Source organism: Crinia signifera, chromosome 7, assembly GCF_055691185.1.
Source record: "Crinia signifera chromosome 7, ASM5569118v1, whole genome shotgun sequence".
In the NCBI taxonomy this organism is placed as follows: Eukaryota; Metazoa; Chordata; class Amphibia; order Anura; family Myobatrachidae; genus Crinia; species Crinia signifera.
The window spans coordinates 50,259,383-50,283,324 of NC_139223.1; the positions used below are offsets into that span (position 1 = coordinate 50,259,383).

At 44.4% G+C, this 23,942-nt stretch overlaps 2 protein-coding genes across 4 annotated transcripts in view; one reads left to right on the forward strand and one right to left on the reverse strand.

Moving 5' to 3' along the window:
• Positions 1–5,100: 5,100 nt before the first annotated feature.
• Positions 5,101–23,005, reverse strand: MLST8 (MTOR associated protein MLST8). 3 transcript variants are annotated; one of them, XM_083153042.1, is made up of 9 exons: positions 22,861–23,005; positions 20,563–20,699; positions 16,825–16,876; positions 15,221–15,383; positions 13,573–13,648; positions 10,040–10,192; positions 9,216–9,340; positions 8,037–8,200; positions 5,101–7,655 (listed from the first exon to the last, which is right to left on the reverse strand). In XM_083153042.1, exons 2-9 carry the CDS (start codon positions 20,692–20,694, stop codon positions 7,537–7,539), a joined length of 984 nt encoding a protein of 327 aa, XP_083009168.1. In that variant the 5' UTR covers positions 20,695–20,699; positions 22,861–23,005; the 3' UTR covers positions 5,101–7,536. The 3 variants fall into 3 exon arrangements, with proteins under 3 accessions (XP_083009168.1, XP_083009170.1, XP_083009169.1); XM_083153044.1 differs by lacking the exon at positions 22,861–23,005 and having other exon boundaries at positions 16,825–16,872; positions 20,563–20,701; XM_083153043.1 differs by lacking the exon at positions 22,861–23,005 and having other exon boundaries at positions 16,825–16,882; positions 20,563–20,701.
• LOC146020156 (hexosaminidase D-like) overlaps positions 23,003–23,942 on the forward strand; it is a 60,507-nt gene continuing 59,567 nt past the window's right edge. Inside the window, exon 1 of the mRNA XM_083153041.1 lies at positions 23,003–23,209. The gene's annotated coding sequence lies outside the window, so the exon portion shown is untranslated. The remainder of the gene's footprint in view (positions 23,210–23,942) is intronic.

Here is a 23,942-nt window from a genome sequence, read left to right on the forward strand (position 1 = left end):
CTATCTCTATCCCAACTCCAATCCCATCCCCCTTGCTCCTGACCCCCCCAACCACCAACACAGGACACCCAACCAGCGGCGAGCAGGTAAATAATGTGGCTAATGTTTACCTACACATTTCTACACATAAACAATCACAACAACCACATATGTGTATCCAACATCATCATTAGTTGCAACATATCACTGCAGGTCGACCCGGAGGTGTGGCCTGTCCTTCTCCAGGAACAAGGGTCCCCTTGGTGGATTTTTGGAGTGTGGCCATGCCTCACCCCTTGAATAATTGACATAACAGTACATCCAATGACATAACCTACATTAGTGGTGTTGAAGTTATGTGGGTCCAGGTGTTGTGTAACTACACTTCCCAGCATGATGTGCAACATTAATTTATAGATTGGTTTGATAATAGTGTGTGAGGCTATGCGGATGCATGCTTTACAAACATAGCTTTAGGCCTATAATTTGTACAACAATGTCCTACATTTTAAATAGCAAGGAGTGCTTAAGCCGCAACAATGTCATTACCCTTAAATAGCACAGCCTAATTGTGAGGTTAGAGGTGAGTCCCCCAACACAAACCTACCAATTGGGATACAGCATACATTCATCCAAGAAGGAAGAATTTATTTAATGTTATGTAATATGTACAGTATGTGCGTACACATATTAGTTTTTAGTACTGTGTTTACAGCAGACCCATCTTCAATGTAGTTGACAACAAACATTTGTGTATATTATATATTCATTTGTTTTTTTCCCTTCACTACAGACACTGAACAGCACCAGGAGGAGGTGGCACGGATCATGAGGGAGATATTCCTGACCCTCCTGTATTTAAATATACTTTATGCCCAACTTGAGGCCCTCATTTAATTTTTTTTTTTAAGTTTTAACGTTTGTAAAAAAAAAATTAAAAAATTCTGTACAGTTAGAAGTTGCCTGTGTTGTTAATCCAAAATATGTTTGAGGGTTTGTAAGGGCAGGTACATACAGATGTGTAATGTCAGTTATATTTGTATTTTGAGGTGAGGGGTAATGATTGATGTGTGAATGTGTGTGTTTTTGAGTAAAAAAACACATAGTGAAAATGCATGAATGTTTAATGTTGTTAGATGAAATCATCACACATAACATCAGGGTATGTATTGATGTAAAAAAATCGGAACAAACTAATTATGGACATAATTCAGTACATACACACAAACAACACCATGATTTTATTTAAAAATATAAGCAATGTGGGGACACATAGATAGTGATTAAAATGCAACATTAGAACATAATAAATATACATGTAAGGAGGGGTAAAATGTATTTTTATTAGGGTGTTCATTAAGGTAGACAATTGAGGTAATATAAAACAATAATTGAATAACAATTAGAATAATTCATTTAATTGTCTTAATCATAGTTGAAAGGCTAGATTAGCAGGTCCATATATGTGAAGGGTATGCCAGCGTGCACGGACGTACGCTTACTCTCACGATCGGTGACAGACGCTGAGTTTTCCATTGAAAACAATAGAGACCCGTCCGTGCACGGTGGCGTACGCTCAGATAGCCGCAAGATGTCGGTGGGAAAATGGACGAGAGACGTCCGTAAATAGTGACGTACGCTCTGTTGTACACCAGTTGTCGGAGTCTAAGCGGTGATCCGTCCGTGTACGGCGGCGTACGCCACTCCCCTTTGTCTGTGTTTGTGACCGTCCGTATGTGGATGTTTTGTGGGTGGACTTTCGCTGGTACTTGTTTCCTAGCACAGCCACAATCTTGGGCATCGTGTACCTTTAAGTTAAGGTACACGATGCACGCGATGGACCCGATTTCCTTTGAAATCAGGTCCATTTTGCCGGCAAAGGGAAAATCGCGGGCATCGCGTCGGTCGCGACCATTAACATTAGACCCGACGCGATGCCCGCGATTTCCCCATAGGCTTCAATGTTAAAATATTTTTAAACATTGAAATCAGGAGCATCGCGTCGGTCTTGTGCCATTATAATGGCACAAGATGAGATGGACTTGATTAAGTCCATCTCACATAGTAAAAAATGTGAAATGGGCCAATTTGACCCATTTCACATTATATATGGCCCCGTCGTCACCCCACAATTGACATGAACCCGAAGCGTGGCGAGCGGCGGCGGCGGTGCGCGTCCTCCGACCTTTTCATTCCCCTACTATCCACGTCGGCGTGGAGTTGAGAATACAAAGTGTGGCGAGCGCAGCGAGGCGAGTGGACGCGTATACCTGTGAAGTTGTACGCGTCCGCTCGCCACACTTTATATTCTCAACTCCACGCCGACGTGAATAGTAGGGGAATGAAAAAGGTCGGAGGACGCGCACCGCCGCCCCTCACGGGCTCGCTGCGCTCGCCACACTTCGCTCGCCACGCTTCGGGTTGGCGTCAATCGTGGGGTGGGGTTTACGGTGTAAAATTGGGGGTCTAGGGAATATTTTACATTGAATCCAATGTAAAATCGTGTCCCAGGGACCCTATTCACATTTCATTCAATTAAAAAATCGGGTCTGTCGCATCGCATGCGACCAAATCGCATGCGATGTGACCGACACGATTTTTCCGACACGACCACCCCGATGGATATCGGGGTGGCCGTGCTAGGAAACAAGTACCCTTTCGCTCACCGGCCGCGTACGGGAAGGTACGTACGTTTGGCCGCCGCAACCAGAATAACCTCCATGGTGAGGGACGGTGAAAATCACTTAGAAAGCAATTCGCCATCTTCTCATTGAATACACTCACGGCAAATCACATTGAAAAACCACAGCGAGTTGCGGAGAGTATCAGACAGTGAATTGTCCGTCATTCACTGTTCACCGTCGGCGAAAAGAGCACGTTGAATAGGGCGATTCACTTTCTGACACAAAAAATCACCTTCCAAAGTGAAAATAGCACAAATTCGCCATGAAACATGGCGAATTGGCCTCAGTGTATACTGCCCAATTAATTGAAGTTTAGATAAATATTGCACCCAAAAAAAGAACAGTCGCTGTGAGCGGCGTTGGCATTTTTAGCAGATATTTTGGGGATCTCTCAAAGCAACGTTGGCAATCAAAGGGTCAAAACGGCAATAAATGTAAATACAAAGCCAGGCATGTTTTTCCGTTATTATTGCTGCTTTAAATCCTGCCCACAGAACTGCTGACAACTGGCAGCAAAGAAAAGACATTGCTTAGCAAAAATAAGCACCATAGTGTAATTACTAGAACAATTCCGGCAAAAGAAAACTAACCCTACTGGTTAAATCAGGCATGTCCAAACTATGGTTCTACAGCTGTTGTGAAACTACAAGTCCCATCATGCCTTGCCACAGTTTTGTTATTAGGGAATGCTAAAACTATGGCAAGGTATGCTGGGATGTGTAGTTTCACAACAGCTGGAGGGCCACTGTTTGGACATGCCTGGGTTAAATGCGTATGAACACGTGGTACAAAAGAGACGGAAGCCTCCAAGTCAGTCCTGGTGTGAAGTTTTAGATGAAAGAATAAAATGTTGGAAATAGGTCAATTACGATGATGAATATGTGAGTAAATGGGGCGTGGGTGGATGTGAGCGTAATGTTATAATTATGTCAGCTACTTGTAAAAGGAATATGGAGGTATATTGGTTCACTGGGGGGTGGTTGGGGACATGAAAGAGTTATAATTCGTGTCTTCTAAAGACTAAAACTGTGTGAGCCAGTTAAGGAGGGGAAAGGACTATAGTGAGTAACAGGAGACAAGGTGCAGGTGGGAAGCACCATGACTGAGCTTGAGCATCTACCACTATCTGTAAGCACTATGACTGGCCAGTTGGGAAGGGGAATTCCTGCAAAAAAGCAGAAGTTGTAAAATCATAAACCATATGACCAATAACCAAATATGTGAATGTAAACTTCACCCTCAGAAAGCAGATAGCGTATATACCCTGCTTACATATAGGTCTACAGCGACGGTGAAAAGAAGTTACACCCTTTACATTCAGTTTTCTTGAATCCAACATGTGAGACTTCCTACAATATATTGAAGTCCCTGAAGTGAAGCATCAGTGCAGTATCATGCTGCCACTACTATACGTTACACCCAATTAGGGGTATTTATCAAACCTTGGGGAGAGATAAAGTAGACAATGCACCAAACAACCAGCTCCTAACTGGCATGTCACATATTTCAAAAATGGCAGTTGGGAGCCAACTTGTACTATCTATCTCCAAGCTTTGATAAATATCCACCCTACCATAGAATGTTGGGGCCAAAAGGTTGTTTAATAGACTATAAAATCTTCCTCTGTTTGGTTTAGGGCTTACAAACCTCTTTTTCCACTTTCGCATAAAATATAGGATATAATATAGTGCATTGGATATTGCTATCCCTTAGACCAGGCATGTCCAAAGTCCGGCCCAGGGGCCAATTGTGGCCCGTGCCGTAATTTCAAGTGGCCCACAGCCTCCAGCCAGAAGCAGGCGGAGCATCAGATGCAGGGTGCACAGCACAGGACACTAAAGGTGGGGTCCCCGCTATCGCGCTTTTACCTTCCTGTCTGCAGCAGTGAGGAGGTGCCGGCCGCCACAGTGAGATGTGTTTGGCGGCTTTTGGGAGAGTGAGCGTCCAACCCCTGGACATTCAGAGAAGAGGGGGCAAGCTATGGGACAGAGTGAATGGGCGCAGAGTGGGGAACATACAGTGAATACAGTGAAGGAGGGGCAGGCTGGGGGACATACAGAGAAGGATGTCAGGCAGGGGAATATAATGTGAAGGGGGCAGAGAGGAGGACATACAGTGAATGGGGGCAGGCAGGGGAATATACAGTGAAGGGGCAGGCTGGGGGACATACAGTGTATAAGGGCACGCTGGGGGACATAAAGTGAATGGGGGCAGAGTGGGGGACCATTCTGATGTGATTAATAATTCAAAGAATGTCAGGATGAATGGTCGGCCCCCACACAGTTTCACCTCACCAAATCTGGCCCTCGTTGCAAAAAGTTTGGACACCCCTGACCTAGACAGGGTATCCCACCCAAACTGTAATTCTCACGTGAGATGCCCTAGGCCTCTTGGTGGCCTTACTTACATGTGATTTCTCCCAAAAAGCTGCTGGAAACATTGTCAAATTATTTTTATTTCTTTATAATGGACTTTATAGTGATTGGGGTATGCTTAGTGTTCATCCTAAAAACCTGCACCTTTCAAATCCTGTGCAATTCCCATTTCGTGCCTGGGGTGGCACTCTCTTCTCTGATGCTTCTCAGCACTGTCTGATTTGGTGCTTCTTATCATTGAGAGAAAGACCAGAGAGCACCACCCCAGGCAGAAAAGAGGAACTGCACAGGTTTTGAAAGATGCAGAGTGCTAAAATGAACACTATATGCTGAGTTTGTACATATGTATATACATTATCTAAGGTATTTCCAGTCTTTAACATGCATGAGCAATACCCAGGATGTGTGCCCCAAATGCTCCCACTACTAGGGAGATAGGACAGACCGGCCTAAGAAGATGGTGCCAGAATAGAGCACAGCAGATAGAGGACACAAAGGGCCGTATTCAATGCTCTTTTGCGAGCTGTGACAGTGAGCAGTGCTGAATGCTCACCGTCACAGCTCGCGGGTCAGTGTTCAACTGACCCCTGCACACGCCGTTTTCCCCCTGCACATGACGTTTTCCTCCTCGCCGCCCTCTGACAGCGGCTGGCGCAGGGGTTAAAAGGCGAGGGTGGCTTGTTTTCGGCAATCCTCGCCATTTAGCCCCCTTTCCGGTCGCATTGAATACAGCCCAACGACAGACACTGTGGGGGTGGGGTGGAAGGTGACTGGAAAGATAGGGAGCAGGGTATATCTGTGGCCAGACTGAGCTGACTTAGCTTTTCTAGTACATATTATGTATATTTAGCTAGGGGTTTGCTATCAATAAGTTATGTTTCCACATGTTCTGCACACCCAATGACCCGAGATTGTTATTAAATATAATAATGTCCTATTATTAAATATAAACCTGGCTCTCACTAGCGATATCCTCTATTGTCCTGCATGAACAGAGGATGGAGGACATCGCTAAAGCATCATAAACCATAGTGCATAGACAATATGGACCTTATTCATGTCCGTTCCCAAAGGACAGGCGGGGGGCAGGCAGCTGACATCACCGCCTACTTCCCCCCGAGCAGACACGCATCTGTAATGTTGCTCTGAGGAAACTTTACATATACGTGAGCCTTCGCCATCATTCCATGGTCGGCGACCATCGAATGATGGGGGCGGATCCCACAAGGCTGCGAATGGATGTTACTGTGTAACATCCATTCGCATGCCCTGCGAGCGAATTTGCCTTGCGAATGGGTGGCGGCCAGCCACCAATCACAAGGCAGGGTTTGGTGGAGTCACAAGGCTGCGAATCAACCAGAACAACCCTCTATGTGCACAATAATGTTAACAATTTTATAAAAAAATTGTCTAGACTCTAGACCAGGGGTCCTCAAACTATTTTGCTCTGGGACCCCATCAGACAATAAAAAAAATGACAGGACCCCAGCAAGTTACTGCAGAAGGTCATCACATCACATGTGTAGTCAGCAGACAGCACATACATGGCAGCAATGCGGAGGCACCAAATGATGCCTCCAAATAACAGACAATCCAACAGATGTTTCAGACTCCTTGAATCACTGACTGAGTTTAGAAAAGTCATCAGCCTGATGGTCAGCAACATGGAGTCGCGACCCCATGCTGAGAAGGTCAGGACCCACAGTTTGAGAACCTCTGCTCTAGAGCACGCCTTTAAATTTGACATTTTCTCAGTAGCTTAGAATCATTTGGACCTTGACTAGAGACAATTGTAATGTTCCAATCCATTATAAAAATGGTCAAGCAACAAGAAAATTCACAATTGGACCACTTCATATGGAATGACCCAACAGCAGTGAATACTAATGTAATCAACTAGTGTTATTGGTGTTATTTTAGAGCTTTCAATTTATTCACACGTTTGAGGACAAAATACCATTACATGACTGCTTTATTTGAACAGCAATTGCACGCATAACAGAAGTAGAGGGATCGCTATATACAAACTCCTAGTGCATTTTATCAGTGATGGTAAAAATGTTTTATATGCACCGGCAACATATACCAGCACCACTGCCATTCACTGCTGCCGCAAAAAACACTTATCTCCAAGTGTTTAAATCTTCTTATATCACATTAGCCCAGAAGACTAATGCTGTGTACATACCGTGTGATTTGCACGGTTGATTTTGACTATATAGTCAAAATTGCATAGCACATAGTGCAAATCGCACGGTGCTATGCAACACCCGATTCCAATGCATGGCATTGGAATCAAAAGTAGAAATAGACTGAACGAGGTCCATGCTGCTTAATACCCCCCGGCGGAAGATTGAATACCCCAATGTAAAGGTCATAACTTTGCCATTAACTACATATGGATTGTGAAAAAAGATTATATACTACATTTAAAATAGTTGAAGACCTTATTTTTTCCCCATTTCCATTGTCCTGTGAATCATAAACACCAGTCTCTGTTACCCAAGAACACTGTCATTGAAAGCCAAGCACACCACTGCCTTCTGGTGCCCGCTGTACTCTCTCTTGATCTCGCCGGTCTCCACACACCAAAGCCGTGCTAGGTTATCGGATGATGCTGGGGAGAGAACACAGAAAGAGACATGAAATGCTGGGACCAGGGCTTATTCTCTCTTCACTTAACAGCTACTGTCAAGCTATTTAAAGTGTTCTAGTGCTGTTGTAGCAGGATTTGGTGTAGCAGTACTTACAAGTACAGTAACTTATAGTTCTGGAGCATTTCCATCCTTAAAGAAGTTATAAATAAGTATATTGTCCCTAGCCAGCTGGATTCTCAGCTGGGGATAATGCATGTGAGAAACTTTTGGATTATCAAAAAAGGGTTTAGTACATTTGGTGGTATCTTTTGGTTCCATTTTCATGTCAGTAACTCCTTTTATTTAATGACACCAGTGACACATTCATACAGGGTCAATCTGCAGGCTATAGATGTTCGTACCTGTTACTATGTATTGGGAGTCCCCAGAGAACGCGCAGTCCCACATCCAGCCCCGCGACGTCTCACCCGGGTTATTGCTCTTAATACTCAGCTCTGTCATCAGTGAGAAGTTTGACGTCCTCCATATTTTGCAGGTCTGGTCAGCGGAGCATGTAGCCAGAAGTCTGGAGAAGAGAAGCCCTATAAATCTTTATCGTCCATAAGTGTGTAAAAAACCACAGCGGAACATTTACATTTTTAGATATAAATATGGGACCAGTTTCGACCAGGCAACGGTTTGAGGGGTGGAACATTTTACCCCTTTTCACCTCAGGAGACAAATTTCAAAAACAATCCTGCTGCAAATCGCTGTCACAGTTTCCAGACCGCCCAGTCAGTCACATGTTCTAGGTCACCCAACAGGTGCACGGGGAGGGTTCACAAACACTTTCCCCACACGTGTATTTCCTGCAAGAGTTTTGGCTAGTGTACTCTACAAAGGAATACTGCATTTGCATGAACAATGTCCAACAAGCAGATTTCTGGTATACATTCCGATAACCAAGCTGCCTTATCAAAGTCCTGTACATGAGATTTTAGGTATGGATTCAGTAAATAATATTGGTTATATTGTAGATTATTAATAGGTAAAGTGCATTTTTTTAAATAAACGACGTAGAGGAAGCTATTTATAGGCTAAACAGATATTTAACAGATTACATCATGGCGTCATCAATAATTAGTGAAATCCTAATTCATAGTTAACAACATTTTCAGTGATTAGTGGGCACATTGACTGCATTTCCAGTGATGTCACTGGTTCCTACTGAATAGATATGCTGCACTTGCAGTGATGTCACTGGTTCCTAGTGAACAGATATGCTGCCCTTGCAGTGATGTCACTGGTTCCTAGTGAACGGATATGCTGCACTTGCAGTGATGTCACTGGTTCCTAGTGAACGGATATGCTGCACTTGCAGTGATGTCACTGGTTCCTAGTGAACGGATATGCTGCACTTGCAGTGATGTCACTGGTTCCTAGTGAACGGATGTGCTGCACTTGCAGTGATGTCACTGGTTCCTACTGAACAGATATGCTGCCCTATCAGTGATGTCGTTGGTGAAGGGATAGGCTGCATTCTCAGTGATGTCACACAGTAAATAAAAATTGACAACATAAACGGTCGGTTACACACTCACGTGGAGTCTGGGCTGAATTTACAGCGGAGCGCACATCGTTTGTGAGATGGGATTTTGGTTTTCGGGATGAGCTGTGTCAGGTCTTCACCAAGGCCTCCAGTCAGGTTCCAAACAAAGCAATTTCCCTATGATCAAATATAAGATTACAAGCAGGACCGGTGCAAGGGTCCTTGGCACCCTAGGCAAAACTTCTACCATCTCGGCCGCCTCCCCTCTCACCCCTATTACCCCCTGGCTCCACTTGCTGACAGCTAACACGCTGTTCCACGCTGACAGTGTGTCTCAATGAAGGGGCGGGGGGTGGGTGGACGCTGTTCAGCGCTAACAGTCTGACTCCATTAAGGGGCGGACACTGTTTAATGCTGGCTAGAGTGTCAGTCTGACTCTAGTGACTGAGGTGAGGGATGTGTGGGCGGGCAGCTGCTTCTGGATTAACATGCTAGTCACTTCTCAGTTACTCTACCGTCCTCCTCCTACCTCCCGGCAACCATGGAAATGTTCTGTTTTTATAAAAGGGGCTAGGGGAAAAATGTTGGACTCTCACAGGACCCTCATTTAACCCGTAAGTGTTAAATAAATAAGGGGCGCCATCTAGCGGCCAGCGCCCTAGGCAGCTGCCTAAAGCTGCCTAGTGGTAGCGCCGGCTCTGATTACAAGACATGTACACCTCTCTCCCTCCACTGTAGTAAAGGCATACTCTAGCCTTAAGCCACCAATATATCACATCAATACAGAGAGGTTTTGGGGCAGAGATAAAAACATTGACTGAAGACCTAAACTCTGGATATTTGGAAGCCCTTCAATATAAAAAAATAAAAACTCACTGAGCTATTGACGGCAGCCATGTAACTGGCATCAGGGTCGATGTGGACGGAATTAACAGATGCATCGGCTTCAGGAATTAGCTGCTCGTTCTGGTCAGTTTTGAGATCCCACACGTGGATGGCCCCACTCTGGTCCCCCACAATGAGCTCAGCCTGAGGAAGAATGACAATGTATATAACCAGGGCAGACATCAGGAACAATAAGTGAAGTTACATGAATAGCTGCATTCTTATATAATACAATGTCACTATGTACAGCACCGGAACCGTGTCCCTCCTTCCCGATGCCTTCTACACAGCGAAGTCATTCCAAGAATGCGGACTAATACCCAGAACCGCTGCTGTTCCGGCAAGCCTTTGTGTACTTGGTTCCTAGTCAATATTGTGTACATTAAAGGTACCTCTTTAACATGCACCCCAACAATTGAGCAGACGGGGAGCATTAGACGAAGATCAACAGCAGCCAGGATCAGAAGGTTGCATCTCATGCATGGGTTAATATTTGTCGGGCCGATCTATCGATCCTATGTGTGCTTCATTTAGCAATATACCATTTGTAAGCCGCACCCTGTGGAAGGACCTGTAAATCAGTATGGGACAAACCCTCCAGAAGTGAATTGTTTGGTTCTTTCATCCATTTATCAGCCTATTTATAGAACAATGAACTTGTTTTTTTTTTACTCATCAAATAAATTATTTTTACTGCATATTGTATACAGGAGAACAACCTGTACCATATAGGGCCCGGTTCTGACCGAAACGCACAGCTGTGAATTTGCAGCGGCCAGCGCTCAGTTAAGACACCGCCCCACTAGAGTAAAATCCCGCCTAACAAACTAATGTGCACGGCTACACAGTCATATGAAAATGTCCAAAAGCCTTCGTAGCAGGTTCACCATTGAAAGATTTTTACACTGGAAACAACTCATCGCAGGTGCCGCGTTTTGCTAGACACTCCCAGCGTTTCTCCTGGACACTCCCAACGTTTTTCTAGGCACGCCTGGGGTCTCTAAACACTCCCACTAAACGGTTGGTTACCACCCCCCAGACGCCTACTTCCTGTCAGTCACCTTGGGAACTTTGTGTATAGAAAAAGATGCAGGACTTGATGGCAGGATGGCCGTTCGCATGCGCATTGTACCGATAGTCGACTGCTGTGCGTTCAGGTCTGAATCGGGCCCATAATACGACACAACAGGTTCCTCTGGGCTTTGTCAACGATAAAGCTTTATTTGGGGGGGGGGGGGGGGGGGGGGAAACTGTTTTTCTTTTTTTTTTTTTTATATCTTCAGAATGTCTGTGGCTCTCGTTTATATTACTTATGCAAATTAACAGTGTCTCCTGCAAATCTTTCTGAATGTAAATAAACAGAATTAAGATTCTGTAAGGCGGAAGAACCGCTAGTATTTATTCTACTGAACATCTAAATACAGGGGGGGGGGGGGGGAGAATGAGACATGCTTCTAAATCGGGTGTATTTCCTCTTTAAACTGACTGGTCCCAGAAGTCATATGCACAAAAGGACAAGTACTTGGCTGTCTGTGGCCCAGCGGGTAAGTAATACATTCTCTCTTGTTCAGACACAAGAGAGCTTTGTACATGGGGAAATCTCCCAGATCAAAAGGAATCATTGTGTCTACAGGCTTATCGGTCATGTAGACCCAGCTGCTGGCACACACCTGACCTGCCCAAGAATAAAACATCATCCTACAAAAAAAAATAATATCATAAAACAAAAAAACACAACTTATACATAAGATATGAAAACAATATGTATTATGCATCAAGAAAAGGTGTTGTGTACTACAATTCATTTATATAGAGCGCACACATTCTGCGGTGCTTTACTGAGAAAGCTTCATTTGGGTATACACCTATACAATAGTCAGCTTGTTCTCCAGATATCGGGTCCCTGTACCAATGCAGGAGCCTTAGCCAATAAACTGTCCTGAGACGTTCCGGATTGGAGGGTGGCATCTCAAGCATGGTTTTATATTTGTCTGGCCAACCTCCTGATCCTATGGAAGCCCCTACACACAGCTATTTTAGGGAAGTGTGTACAGGGCTGCGAGGAGGCGGACACGAGGGCAAGCTGGGGGCACACTGTCCTCCTGATCAGGGGAATTTGCCGGATCAGCTGAGTGATTGTAAAATTGTGTACCCGGCTAAGTGCAGGCACTACAGTATTGCAATGTACCTGGTGGTGGTTCATTATACCTAAAGAGGCAATGATAGTTCTCAAGCTAAATAACCAAAGACGCAACACAGCAGGAGCTATTAGTACACGCACAAAACATAATAAGAAATGTTTAGTATTTAAACAAGTCAAAATTTTGTTATATTTTAGGTGAACCTATGAGTGCCACAGATAAGATGCAGATTTTAAAATACGGTAAATATGTTTACACCCAACTGATAATAATAATCTGAGCTATGTTGTTTTTTTTGTTTTGTGTGGCCGGGTTTGATAAGTCTGCACTAACTATTATTTGCCACAAGGTGGTGCTATAGTAACTCTACTACATGGCATAATGTAGCTCTCATAGATACTGTATAGTAGTAACTAAAAAACCACTGAGGTCACATGACATTTCAAATAAGGGGCAGATGTATTAAGGTTTAACAAGAGATAAATCCAAGGGTGATAACGAGAGATAAACGTCCAGCCAATCACCTGCTAACTGCCATGTTACAGCCTGTGTTTGAAAAGAGTCAGTATGGAGCTGATTGGCTGGACATTTATCTCTGCTTATCACCCTTGCATTTATCTCTTGTTAAGGCTTAATACATCTGCCCCATAATTAGGAAAGCATTGTGTGGTCCATTCCACCAGAGAATAAATGTAACAGCTAATGTAGGAATACTCCTAGGACTCTGCTCTGGGTGGGCCCACTCCTCTTTGCACTATCGTAGACTCTGGCATTGTGCCAGAGTCCACTGTGCATGCGCCAGTCTCCAGAAACATGGCACCTGCCCATGTTCATGTTCCAGAGACTAAATCAGTATTTGCATGCGCCGACCATTGAGGTGGTGTGTGCCCCCCCCTGGGATCAGAGGCCTGTATACACAGCACCCATAACAGAAATGTCTATGCTCCTAGTAATGCATGCCGATAGTCCAATAGGAGTACATTTATTAAGATGGGAGTCCTATTGAAGATGGGATATGGCTTATGGAAACCAACCAGATTCGACTTATTTATTTAGCACCTTCTAGAAGATAATAGACAGAATCTGATTGGTTGCTACAGGCAACATCCAATCTTCACTAGAACTCCCATCTTAATACATAAAACCCATAATGTACTTTTGGATTATGGAAGCCCTATCAGACTGTCCTGCATTGTAGGAGAAGTGCCTGGGGACACAGGCACGGTCATCATCGTTATGTAATATATATAAATGTGCAGTGCAGCATACCAACACACCCTACCCATCAATGCGGAATAACAGGGAAAGCAGGGAGTGACCATATCTCATACAGGGGTAGGCAGGGTGTGATTATGAGAACGTGCAGGGCAGTGATGCTCTTACCTGGTTGGGATGGAGAAACACACAGTTTATTGGTGCATTCACCTGGAAGATTCTCTGGCACTGAAGATTACGGGACCTACAAAAAAGAATTCACTGCAGTTATAATTCACGATCACTGACTACTATTAGGCAGCTTTTCATTCAGATGCTCAGATAGCTGGTAACCCAGCTGATGAAAAGAGAGATAAAGCATCGTATTTAATATGGCATGAACAAACCAATTAATTGAGGTAAACAAAATTACTGAGGGGTAGATGTATGAAGCAGTGATAAGGGAGGAGAAGTGAGCCACAGGAGAAGTGGTCCATGGCAACCAATCAGCTGCTCTGTATAATTGTATAGTATGCAAATTATAGATGGTACTTCAGTGCTGATTGGTTGCCACGGGCGGACAAGTGGGGGAGTCTTCCGCACAGGACAAGGATCACCTATTATCAAAGTGGCGGTGTGGCCCTCTATTTTTAAATGTGTGGCCGTGGCCAGTGATTTCTCATGGGGTGTGCTACCACTGACACTCAAATGATGTTTTAAACATAAAGAAAGAGCAGTGTGTCAAAGTGTGGTGCACCTTTAGAGTAATTGATTGCGACACTTAAGAAATAACTTTTATTGGATATCTTAAAAGCTGCGAAATATAAAAAAACATACATATAATGACACAAACAAGTGAAAGTAGTGCGTGTTTAAAAACAGCACGTGCAGCGATTCTCCGTGTTCACTGTAAATTCTCTCGTATTCTAGCAGAGACTCAGCGTCACAATTGATTGTATGTAGGATATGACAATCTCATACGATACAGGGGATGTGAAAATTCACCTCTTGTAATGAAATGTGTGACTGATTGGCAACTACATGTGCCGTATATACAATATTTCAATTTAGAGATTGAAGCTATTTGTCAACTGTCAGAGATAGATACAAGTGTTGCCAGTCCTAAGTTTGTGATGGTTAAAGGTCTCAACCGGACAAGTACTGTGTTTGAGTGGTTATAAACACCTGTTTATACTAGCATTTCGATACCGAGAGTGGTCATTTGTTAACTGGCACCTCACGGTAACCTAGATTGCGGCCATATGTATACGCCAAACAAAACACTCATACTGGCCGGACAACAACAACATATGTACACTAGTGCCGGGTATGTCACCTCTGGCAGTTAGTGGTTGCGGCCGGAACACCCACTCGTTGGTGTGGTAGTCACTCGGGTGGACTCGTAGTGTGACAGTGCAACCCGTTGGAAAACGGCAGGAGCACTGTCACTACAGTTGGCAACACACAATCAAAATATAACAATCACATTAGAGCCCTAAAAAGGGCTGGGTATGTTTGGGAGCTGAGGCTAATATTTATAGCTGACGGAGAAGGCACATGTGAGAATGCACCTGCACGGCCGTGCTGCCGGCGCGTGCTTCGCTACTTGCTTTTTCAAGGCAAACATGGTTGCCACAGGCCCCTTCTCCTCTGCCTTATCGCTGCTTCATACATCGGTCTCTAAAACCCTGTACGGGTTACGATGATCTATACTGGTCCTACATAGATAGCTGCATCATATAAAACAGATGCCTTAGGCAGCCTTGGTTAGAGGAACTTGCTGGTAAGTCCTGGAAACATGGTTGTAACTGAATAAGAACCAAACAGGATGCCATACCTCAGATCCCATATTCTGGCCATACAGTCTTCTCCACCTGTATACATCCAGCGGCCATCCTCATGGAACCCAACAGAGGTTATATTCTTACTCACGCCATCATAGTTTATCACAGGATTAGGATTGTTGGAGTTGAGGTCGTACATGCGGATGTGCTGATAACCTGAGAATAAGGCACAAGTCGTGTACACATTCCAGAACTACTACAGAACCGTGTATTGTACTACACTGCTAATAATGTATGCGATACATAGACCTGGACTTGCTGAACAATTTAAAAATGATCTCCAAAGATAGCTAAGAAATTATGATATGGTTGGCCTTCTAGAAGTTGTTCGGCTGTTCTCGAGCCCGGCTCTGAGCAGAGTGGTCAGAGGTCACTCACGCTTCGCACCACCTCACCCCTGCACCTGTGCGCTCTGCTACCAACCTCTCACTCGCTCCCGGCGGCGCCGGCCACCCATGTAAGTAAATGTGCTGGACGGCTGATGTGGGGGTGTGTGTGTGTTTTTTTTAATCGGGAGACAAATCCCGGGATCCCCGGATATAACAAATTTTTCAATCCCTAATCCCAGCATTATGCATGATAAGTACTAAACGTCTATAGAAGTCTAAACAAATGACTATGAATAGACTGGAGATCAAGCGAAAGGGCTATAGACGTAGGGCCTGATTCAGCTTTGCTCTCTCACATGCTGGGGCCACCCAGCACAGGACAAGTCCGCCCCGCACGCCGAACACACTCCCCATGACGCAACTGCACAATAATTGTAATTGCAGAAATTTTTCTAGGAGGCGACCGCAGTTTGAGAATTTCCGCATGCGCAACTGCAAAAATCGCCAACCGATTTTCAAACAACAGCGGGCCAAGCTGAAAAAGGCCCATAGATTGTAAGAGCAGGGAAACCACAACTGCACTTTGCATAACACTATCACAACTTTCACAGCAGGTGGAATGTTCGATACACACAACAGTACTGTTGCGATAACAGCTGGGTACAACCTTCTCTGAGTACGCTACATTCTCACTTCCTGATTGGCTTTAGCTGTTCTTTGTCCTGAGTAATAACTCTGCCAATTGGTGAAATTGCTCTGCAACACTTTATGGCTGTAGGTGGCCCTAATGCCTAACACCCCAGGCATTGATTCTCGTAACGCACAATTTACTTTATTTATTTAGAACAGGCAATTTCAAACTATGGCCCTCCAGCTGTTGTGAAACTACAAGTCCCATCATGCCTTGCCAAAGTTTTGCTATTAGGGAATGCTAAAACTATGGCAAAGCATGCTGGGATGTGTAGTTTCACAACACCTGGAGGGCCACAGTTTGGAAAATGCCTGATTTAGAACCAACCTGAACAGACACCAATGCCCTCACCCAGCAATAAATTTTCATGCCTAGGTGACTATTTGCTAGCCGGATTAACCAGTCTGTCCAGTAAAACTCCAATCTGAGTTTTATTGAGCTCCTATCTACCTTGTTCCACCTCATTGCATTTCAGCATGAAGAGCAATAAAGAGTTCTGACAACAAATAAATGGGCATCAGGGTAGCCGTAGCAAAGCACAGAATGGAATTTACATAAAATGAGACAATGAGCTCACCAGCAGCCGCGATCATGCTTCGGTCTGGGGTCACCTCCAGAGAGTTCACTTGCTAGGTCTTTCAGTCAAGGAAAACAACAATAATATGGATCTGATGATGCTGCTTTCCCACTGCTGAAACGGGTCATTACCCATTTTTTTTTTAACGGGTTTTTAAACGGCAAGAGCCATAAAGACCTTTTCCCACTGCAGCTTTTAAATGGTAAATTACCGTTTAAAAGCCGTTTTTGGCACATTCCCACTGCCGTTTAAAAACCCGTTTAACCCATCTCTTATATATTTGGCTACATCTGTCACTCAAAGTGTGTCTGACCCTCTAACGCTGGGTGGAGCCTCTGACTCACATGACAGAGAACCAGCCCAGTGAGCCCACAGTCATAGGAGGGACACATTGCTCTGCTCCTGCACTTTCCTTTTAATGTATGATTGCCATCACCTGTGTTGAAGCACCTTTCCTATCAATTAACCTGTTCAACACAGATGGAGGTAATCATACATTAGGAAGAAAGTCCAGCGGCAGAGCATTGTGTCCCTCCTGGCATGGGTCATGTTGGGAGGTATGCACAGTGCCAGACACCCTCTGCCTCCCCATGTTACCCAGCAAAGACACAGCTACTCACCAGACACACCAGGTGAGCGCCCCCCGCCGCCCCCCTTCCCGCAATTCGCGGGGCCTCTCCCACGATTCGCGTCCTCCCCCGCCCCCGCGAACCCCCCCTACCGCAATTCACGGCACCCCCCCCCCACGATTTGCAGCAACCCCAGCCCCCCCCGCGTCCCCCCCCTTCTGCGATTCGCTGCAACCCCCGCGCCAATCCCCCCCTGCACCCCCCGCGACCCTCCCGTGATTTGCGGCACCCCCCCTGACCCCCCCTCCTGTGATTCGCTGCAACCCCCGCGCCCACCCCTCCCGCAATTCGCAGCACCCACCCCCGCGACCCCCCCTCCCCCAATTCATGGCACACACCCCCCGGCCCTTGAGCCTGGGGCTGTTTTTAAAAAAAATCAGCGAAGCCCTATTTGTCGGGTTTCCTGATATTTTTTATTTTTTTTTTAAATAAATTTTACAAAAGCACATAGAAGGTACATTTTAGTAATGAGCAATATTTGACATATATGAACTGTGATGTCAATACATTTGTAATCCACTTAAGGCCCGATCAATCTTTACAAATAAGAAAAAATAAAATAAAATTTTCAGACTGATAAATATTATCTAGTAGGAAGGAACAGCTAACATCAGTAATCAACAATGTTCACTGGCGGATCACCAGACAGTTCCCGTAGAGAATGCCACTGGGTATTCTTTAGTGAGTTATGTATTTTTATTCTCAATGATAAAGACAGTGTGGAAATAGAACTCCCCCAAACACTGAAGAATTTTTCTGAGCGTCTCTCCCTCTCCAGTAAACACTCAACCCACACCATTGTGAAGACATGGAGCAATTTATTCTTAAATAATTGTAAAGTCGGGGGTTTCGCATCTATCCATGCCTGTAATATTGATTTTCTGGCCACAGCACTAATTATGAAAAGCAGTTTTTTACATTCACCCTTTGCCCCTCCGGAAGCATGCCAAATATGGCCCACGTGTCTCCAAATGGGACGTAGTTCACTAAATGATTAGAAGCAAATGTTCTGACCTTCAGCCAAAATGCTCTAATCGAAGGGCAACCAAAGAAATAATGATAGAGGTCTGCCACTGCTGCACGACATCTTGGGCATGTGGCTGAGTCTATCATTCCTGCTAGGTATTGACGTTTTGGGGAAAAGTAAGCCTTGTGAGTTATGTTCAAAAACATCTCTTGATACTGCATCGCCGGCATTAACTTCCTAGATGTCTGTAAAGAGCGTAATATTTTATCATGTTTTAAAGAAGGCATAACCCTAATCCATGCACTCATGCCTGTTCGTAGTTGTTCATGATTAAGTGTAGGGTTTCCTGATTTTTTAATACCAGCCCCGGCTCTTTCAGCCTGGTGCTGGTTACGGCAGTGGGGGGGACCCCACGCCGATTTTTTTTACTAAATACCGTTTCAGAGGCATTCCCACTGCCTTAAAAACGGTATTTAAACGTGTAGGACTGTGCTTTTTAAACGTGTTGAAATACCGGTTAACTTTAACCGGTAAATCAACTCCGGCACATTCCCACTGCAGCCTTAAACGTTTAGAAAGGGGAAAAAACGGCAATATACCGTTTAAGACCTGCAGTGGGAAAGGGGTATTATTGTGAAGAAGCTGGGTGTCTATTACGGGAAGCAGTCAAACAGTCAACAGTCAAAATACACAACACGGTCAATATGCCGCCACATTCAATATGCCGACATGTCAAAAGGTCTACCGGAGTTTTTCCAGATTTTTCTTTTAAAACAACTTGTTCTTTCTTTGCGATCCAAGTGGGCATAGAGTTTGATTATAATAATGTGCCATGCCTGAAGCAAGGGGACGCAGGACACTTAAATGGTGTCCATGTCGACATAAACACCAAGAAAAAAAAACAAAAACATGTCAATTTTTTGACTGTGTTGGTATAATGAATGTCGGCATTTTGAACTGTCTGCCAAGGCTTGTTGGTATTTTTAGTGTTATGAAGTCATACTGAACCAGTCTGTTACATCTGTACTGACAACAGCATTCTCTGATGCAACACACCTCTTCTCAAGAATAAAAAAACTGAAAAAGGAGAAGGCTCTTTTAAAAGGCAAGAGTACATGAAAAGATAACGTTTGGTAACGCCAAACACATAATCCATCATGTAGCTAAACAAATTAGCTAGGAGACTGGATGCATACCATCTAGTTGGATTGCATTAGAATAGCAGTAGATCTGGCTACTGTATTACTACACACACATTAAATTGAACACCAAACATCTAGACCAGGCATGGGCAACCTGTGGCTCTCCAGTTGTTGTGAAACTACAAGTCCCATCATGCCTTGCCACAGTTTCGCTATTAGGGAATGCTAAAACTGCGGCAATGCATGCTGGGACTTATAGTTTCACAACAGCTGGAGGGCCACAGGTTGCCAATGCCTTACCTAGACGGTTAAGCCCCACAGCTGATAGCAAAGGAATATAAAATCTGTGCCACAAAAAGGACATATTTTACTAAACGGTGTAAGTTTTGTTCCTTCCATAGACTACCTTTCCAGATTAGTACATAATGGGGCCCCTTCTTTTCATAAAACAGTGACAACTGTTACAGTCAGCAGTTCCCTCTCTGGGACATCCCAATTAATTTTTACTTGTTTATTAATTTAGGGTTCACCTGCAATGGTAAAATCGGGAGAATGAGCACAAGAAAGTAGGCTGGGTTACGGGAAGGCTGGTTAACAAGGAGACCGCAACTGATCACCTATCCCACCCTGTTATGTCCTCATTCGCCTGATTTTACCATTTCTGGTGAAACCTAAAACAAAAAATCTTCCAGAACAGTGGTGTCAAACTCATGACCCTCCAGCTGTTGTGGAACTACATATCCCAGCATGCCCTGCCACAGTTTTAGCAATCCATTATATGAAATCTGTGGCAGGGCATGCTGGGACGTGTAGTTCCACAACAGCTGGAGGGGCATGAGTTTGACACCACTGTATTTTTTTTTTCCTTGTTGCCATGGACTATTCCACTAGCAAGTAGTAAAAGGCAGGCTTCTCTGGGAAAAAATCACTCTTGAGCAATTCAGTTCTGCCAGTTAGCCCCATTATCTGTCAATGTATAACCGAGGCCTCTAAAGGATACAGAATCTTGATGTTGCACCGTGCGAGTGCAGATGCCGCTGTGCGCCTGCCAGAAACGTACAGTGTGGTCATAGCCGGCTGTAGCTAAGATGACAGGATCGCTGCCCACAGTGCCCTGCGAGGAGTTCATCATGATGCCTAAAGGGATACACAAAGCAGATCTAAATGTAATTTTAGATATATGAGGCCCACCAGTATAACAGAACAGTGTGCAATTAAGGTGGACTCAAAACATTCTTTCAAGGATCACAGCAGAGTGGATTAAATTGTCTGAAACGTTGTCCTGTGGGTTCCATAATATTAAACCCCCCTGCCAGATATTGTGTAGGTCCCCTGGTCAAGCCAATACAGCTCTCAAGGCTTGGACTCCACAAGACCGCTGAAGGTGGTCTGTGGGTTTTGGCACCAAGATGTTAGTAGAAGATTCCTTTAACCATACTTGCCTACTTTTGAAAACTAGTTTCAGGGAGATTATAGTTGGAAATGGAATTTTGCAAAGCTCCCCATTGAGGGGACATGTCATGCTCCACCCAAAGTGCGTGTCTAGTTCCACATATGGAGAGATTGTGAAAAGAGATTGTGAACGTGGCACCTAGAAGCGTGGCTGTGTACTGCTACATCTGAGGGGAATCTTGTAAAATGACTTATATCCAAATGTAGATGAGCCCCAAAGCAGTTAGTAAGAGATACTATACTTGGTACAGTGCTGGGAAATGATGATGATGATGATGATGATTCAATTTAAATGTCTCTCTCATTCCTTTTCCCCCCAGAAATGTAACAGTGTAATGTGGGCTGGGTGACATGAGGGAGATTGCTAGACTAATGAGGGAGAGAGGGAGATTGCTGCTATTTCAGGGAGTCTCCTGCAGAATGCAGGCGGGTAGGCAGCGATGCCTGTAACTCAGGAGGTGGGGCCTTCAAGGCTCGGATTTGTTTTTCAGCACATCCCACAGATGCTTGAGATTTGGGAAATGTGAAGGCCAAGCCAGTACCTCAAGCTCTTTGTCATCCTCAAACCATTCCTTTACAATGTTTGCAGTGTGACAGGTTGTATTACCCTGCTGAAAGATGCCGCTTCCATACCAGAATACTGTTTCCATGATGGGGATAGTTGGTTTGCAAGTAAGTGGGAAGGTTCCCAAGCAATATAATGCCCAGACTATATCACTGCAGCCACTGGCTTGCTAACTGGTGACATCTCTTCTCCAGGAAAACGAGACACACTTAACTGGCCGTCCACATGATGTAAAATAAAAAGTCAGGCCAAGCTTCCTCCATCCATTGCCTCATGGGCCTGTTCTGATGCTCACATGCCCATTGTAGGTGTTCAGCATGGGCACTCTGTGGCTACACAGTACCCATACCTCCCAACTGTCACGATTACAGCGGGACAGTCCCGATTTTCGGGTCCTGTCCCGCTGTCCCACCCGCGGCAGGCATTGTCCAGGCATTAATTAACAGCATAGCAACGCGAGGGGCTTTTTTTATCTGGGGCTTTTAACAACCAGGGCATATATCAGGGTAGAGACTAGTTCACATGCAGTATTGGTTACAGGATGTGACGTTCAGTGAGGGCGGAAGTTTGTTAGATGCCCTCACAACGTTTTTTTATTTATCTGTAATTCATGTAGGTGTCGGTTATTTTGTTTTATTTTTGCAGCATTGTACGCTCGCATGCTTCGCTCGCCACAGATTTATATTCCTCCTCCAGGTATACGTGGACCCAGTGCATGGTGGGAAAATTACCAAAACTGCATGTGAACTAGACACTACCATATATCAGGTGTAGATAAGTCAATCTATGGTATCAATGTGAAACATTTATTTTTGCGAAGTTTAAATTCAAGACACAAACCACGTCTTTGTGAATATCGTATGCTGATCCTCCCATTAGTGGTTTTAACATTATGGATGATAGATGAGCTAGATAGATAGGACATACGTATACACATACATACGCGCACATATATACATACATACACACATACATACATGCCAAGTTATTATATACTGTAATATGATAAAAATAATTATTATAGTGTAAGCCAGCTGCCATACAGAATAGGAAGGTAGACCTGTACCCACATACATTCATAACACACATCATGCTAGAGATAGACACATTCCTAGCACAATTTATTGTCAGCTATCTTATACTGAGACAATTCATAGCTCTCCAGAGGGTTGTGGAACTACTACTCCCAGAACACCGCGGCAGCTAACCAGGGTACTGTAGCCCCCCAGCAGCTGGATAGCTGGACCAGAGCTGCAATACACCTATCCCCAGCTCTCTCACCTCCTTCAGTAGCCGACAGCCCAGCTCTACTGCCCGCCGCTTGTTTATACGTCACCTGCCCTCCGCGATGACGTAGGGACCAAGGAGGTAAGCTAATGTATTTTTGTCTCCGCCTCAGGACTTCTTTCCCGGGCACCAGTGACGCTATGGTTACGTGATGTAGTCCCCAGGAAAATGGCGCTTCCAAGGCACTACACCGTACACTGCAGACAGACGACAGTTTGTTCTCTTGCAGTTGGCGACTTGGCGTGGATGTTGCCTGGAGACCAGCAATCCAATCTCATTGAAAAATATAGGTCGTATAGCCACTTGGCTTTAGAATTTGAAAGGCTTGGAATGAAATGAATTGGTAAGCGCATGCTATATAGTGTTCTTGCTGATGAGTGTGATAGCGGGCATATTTTATTTATATGTGTGTATGGCACTACATGCAGGCCTACATTATATTCTACTCTAATGCATTTTAAATATAAACAGTGTTTCCTAATTCACTTTCCAGACATAATGGTGAAAAGACATGTAATTTAAACACTGTAGTATAAACATAAAGTAAAAGGTAACAAAACTTTTAAATTGTTTCAACTCTAAGGGGAAACACTGAATATACAGTGCATATGGAACCGAACGTATTCACAGCACTTTACTTTCCACATTTTGTTATGTTACAGCCAGGGCTATTTTTCAGCAGGCTCCAGCAGGAACTGAGGCCCTTATTCTAGTTCACTCTTTCTGACAAAATATTTCTTAGATGGACAAAACCATGTGAACTACAGGTGGGGCAGGTGTAAAACCCCACCCAAATCTAATTATCTCTGCACAAGTACCACCTGTATCACCTGCAGTGCACATGGTTTTGTCCATCTATAGGTGCCCATTCACGTACCAATTACCGGGTACTTTTTGTGCTAAAATAGCATTGTATCGCATGCACAATGCATGCACAGCGATGCTATTTTAGCATAAAAAGTACTGGGTAATTGGTACGTGTATGGGCACCTTAAGAAATATTTTGTCAGACAGAGTGAACTAGAATAAGGGCCTCAGTTCCTGCTGGAGCCTGCTGAAAAATAGCCCTGGTTACA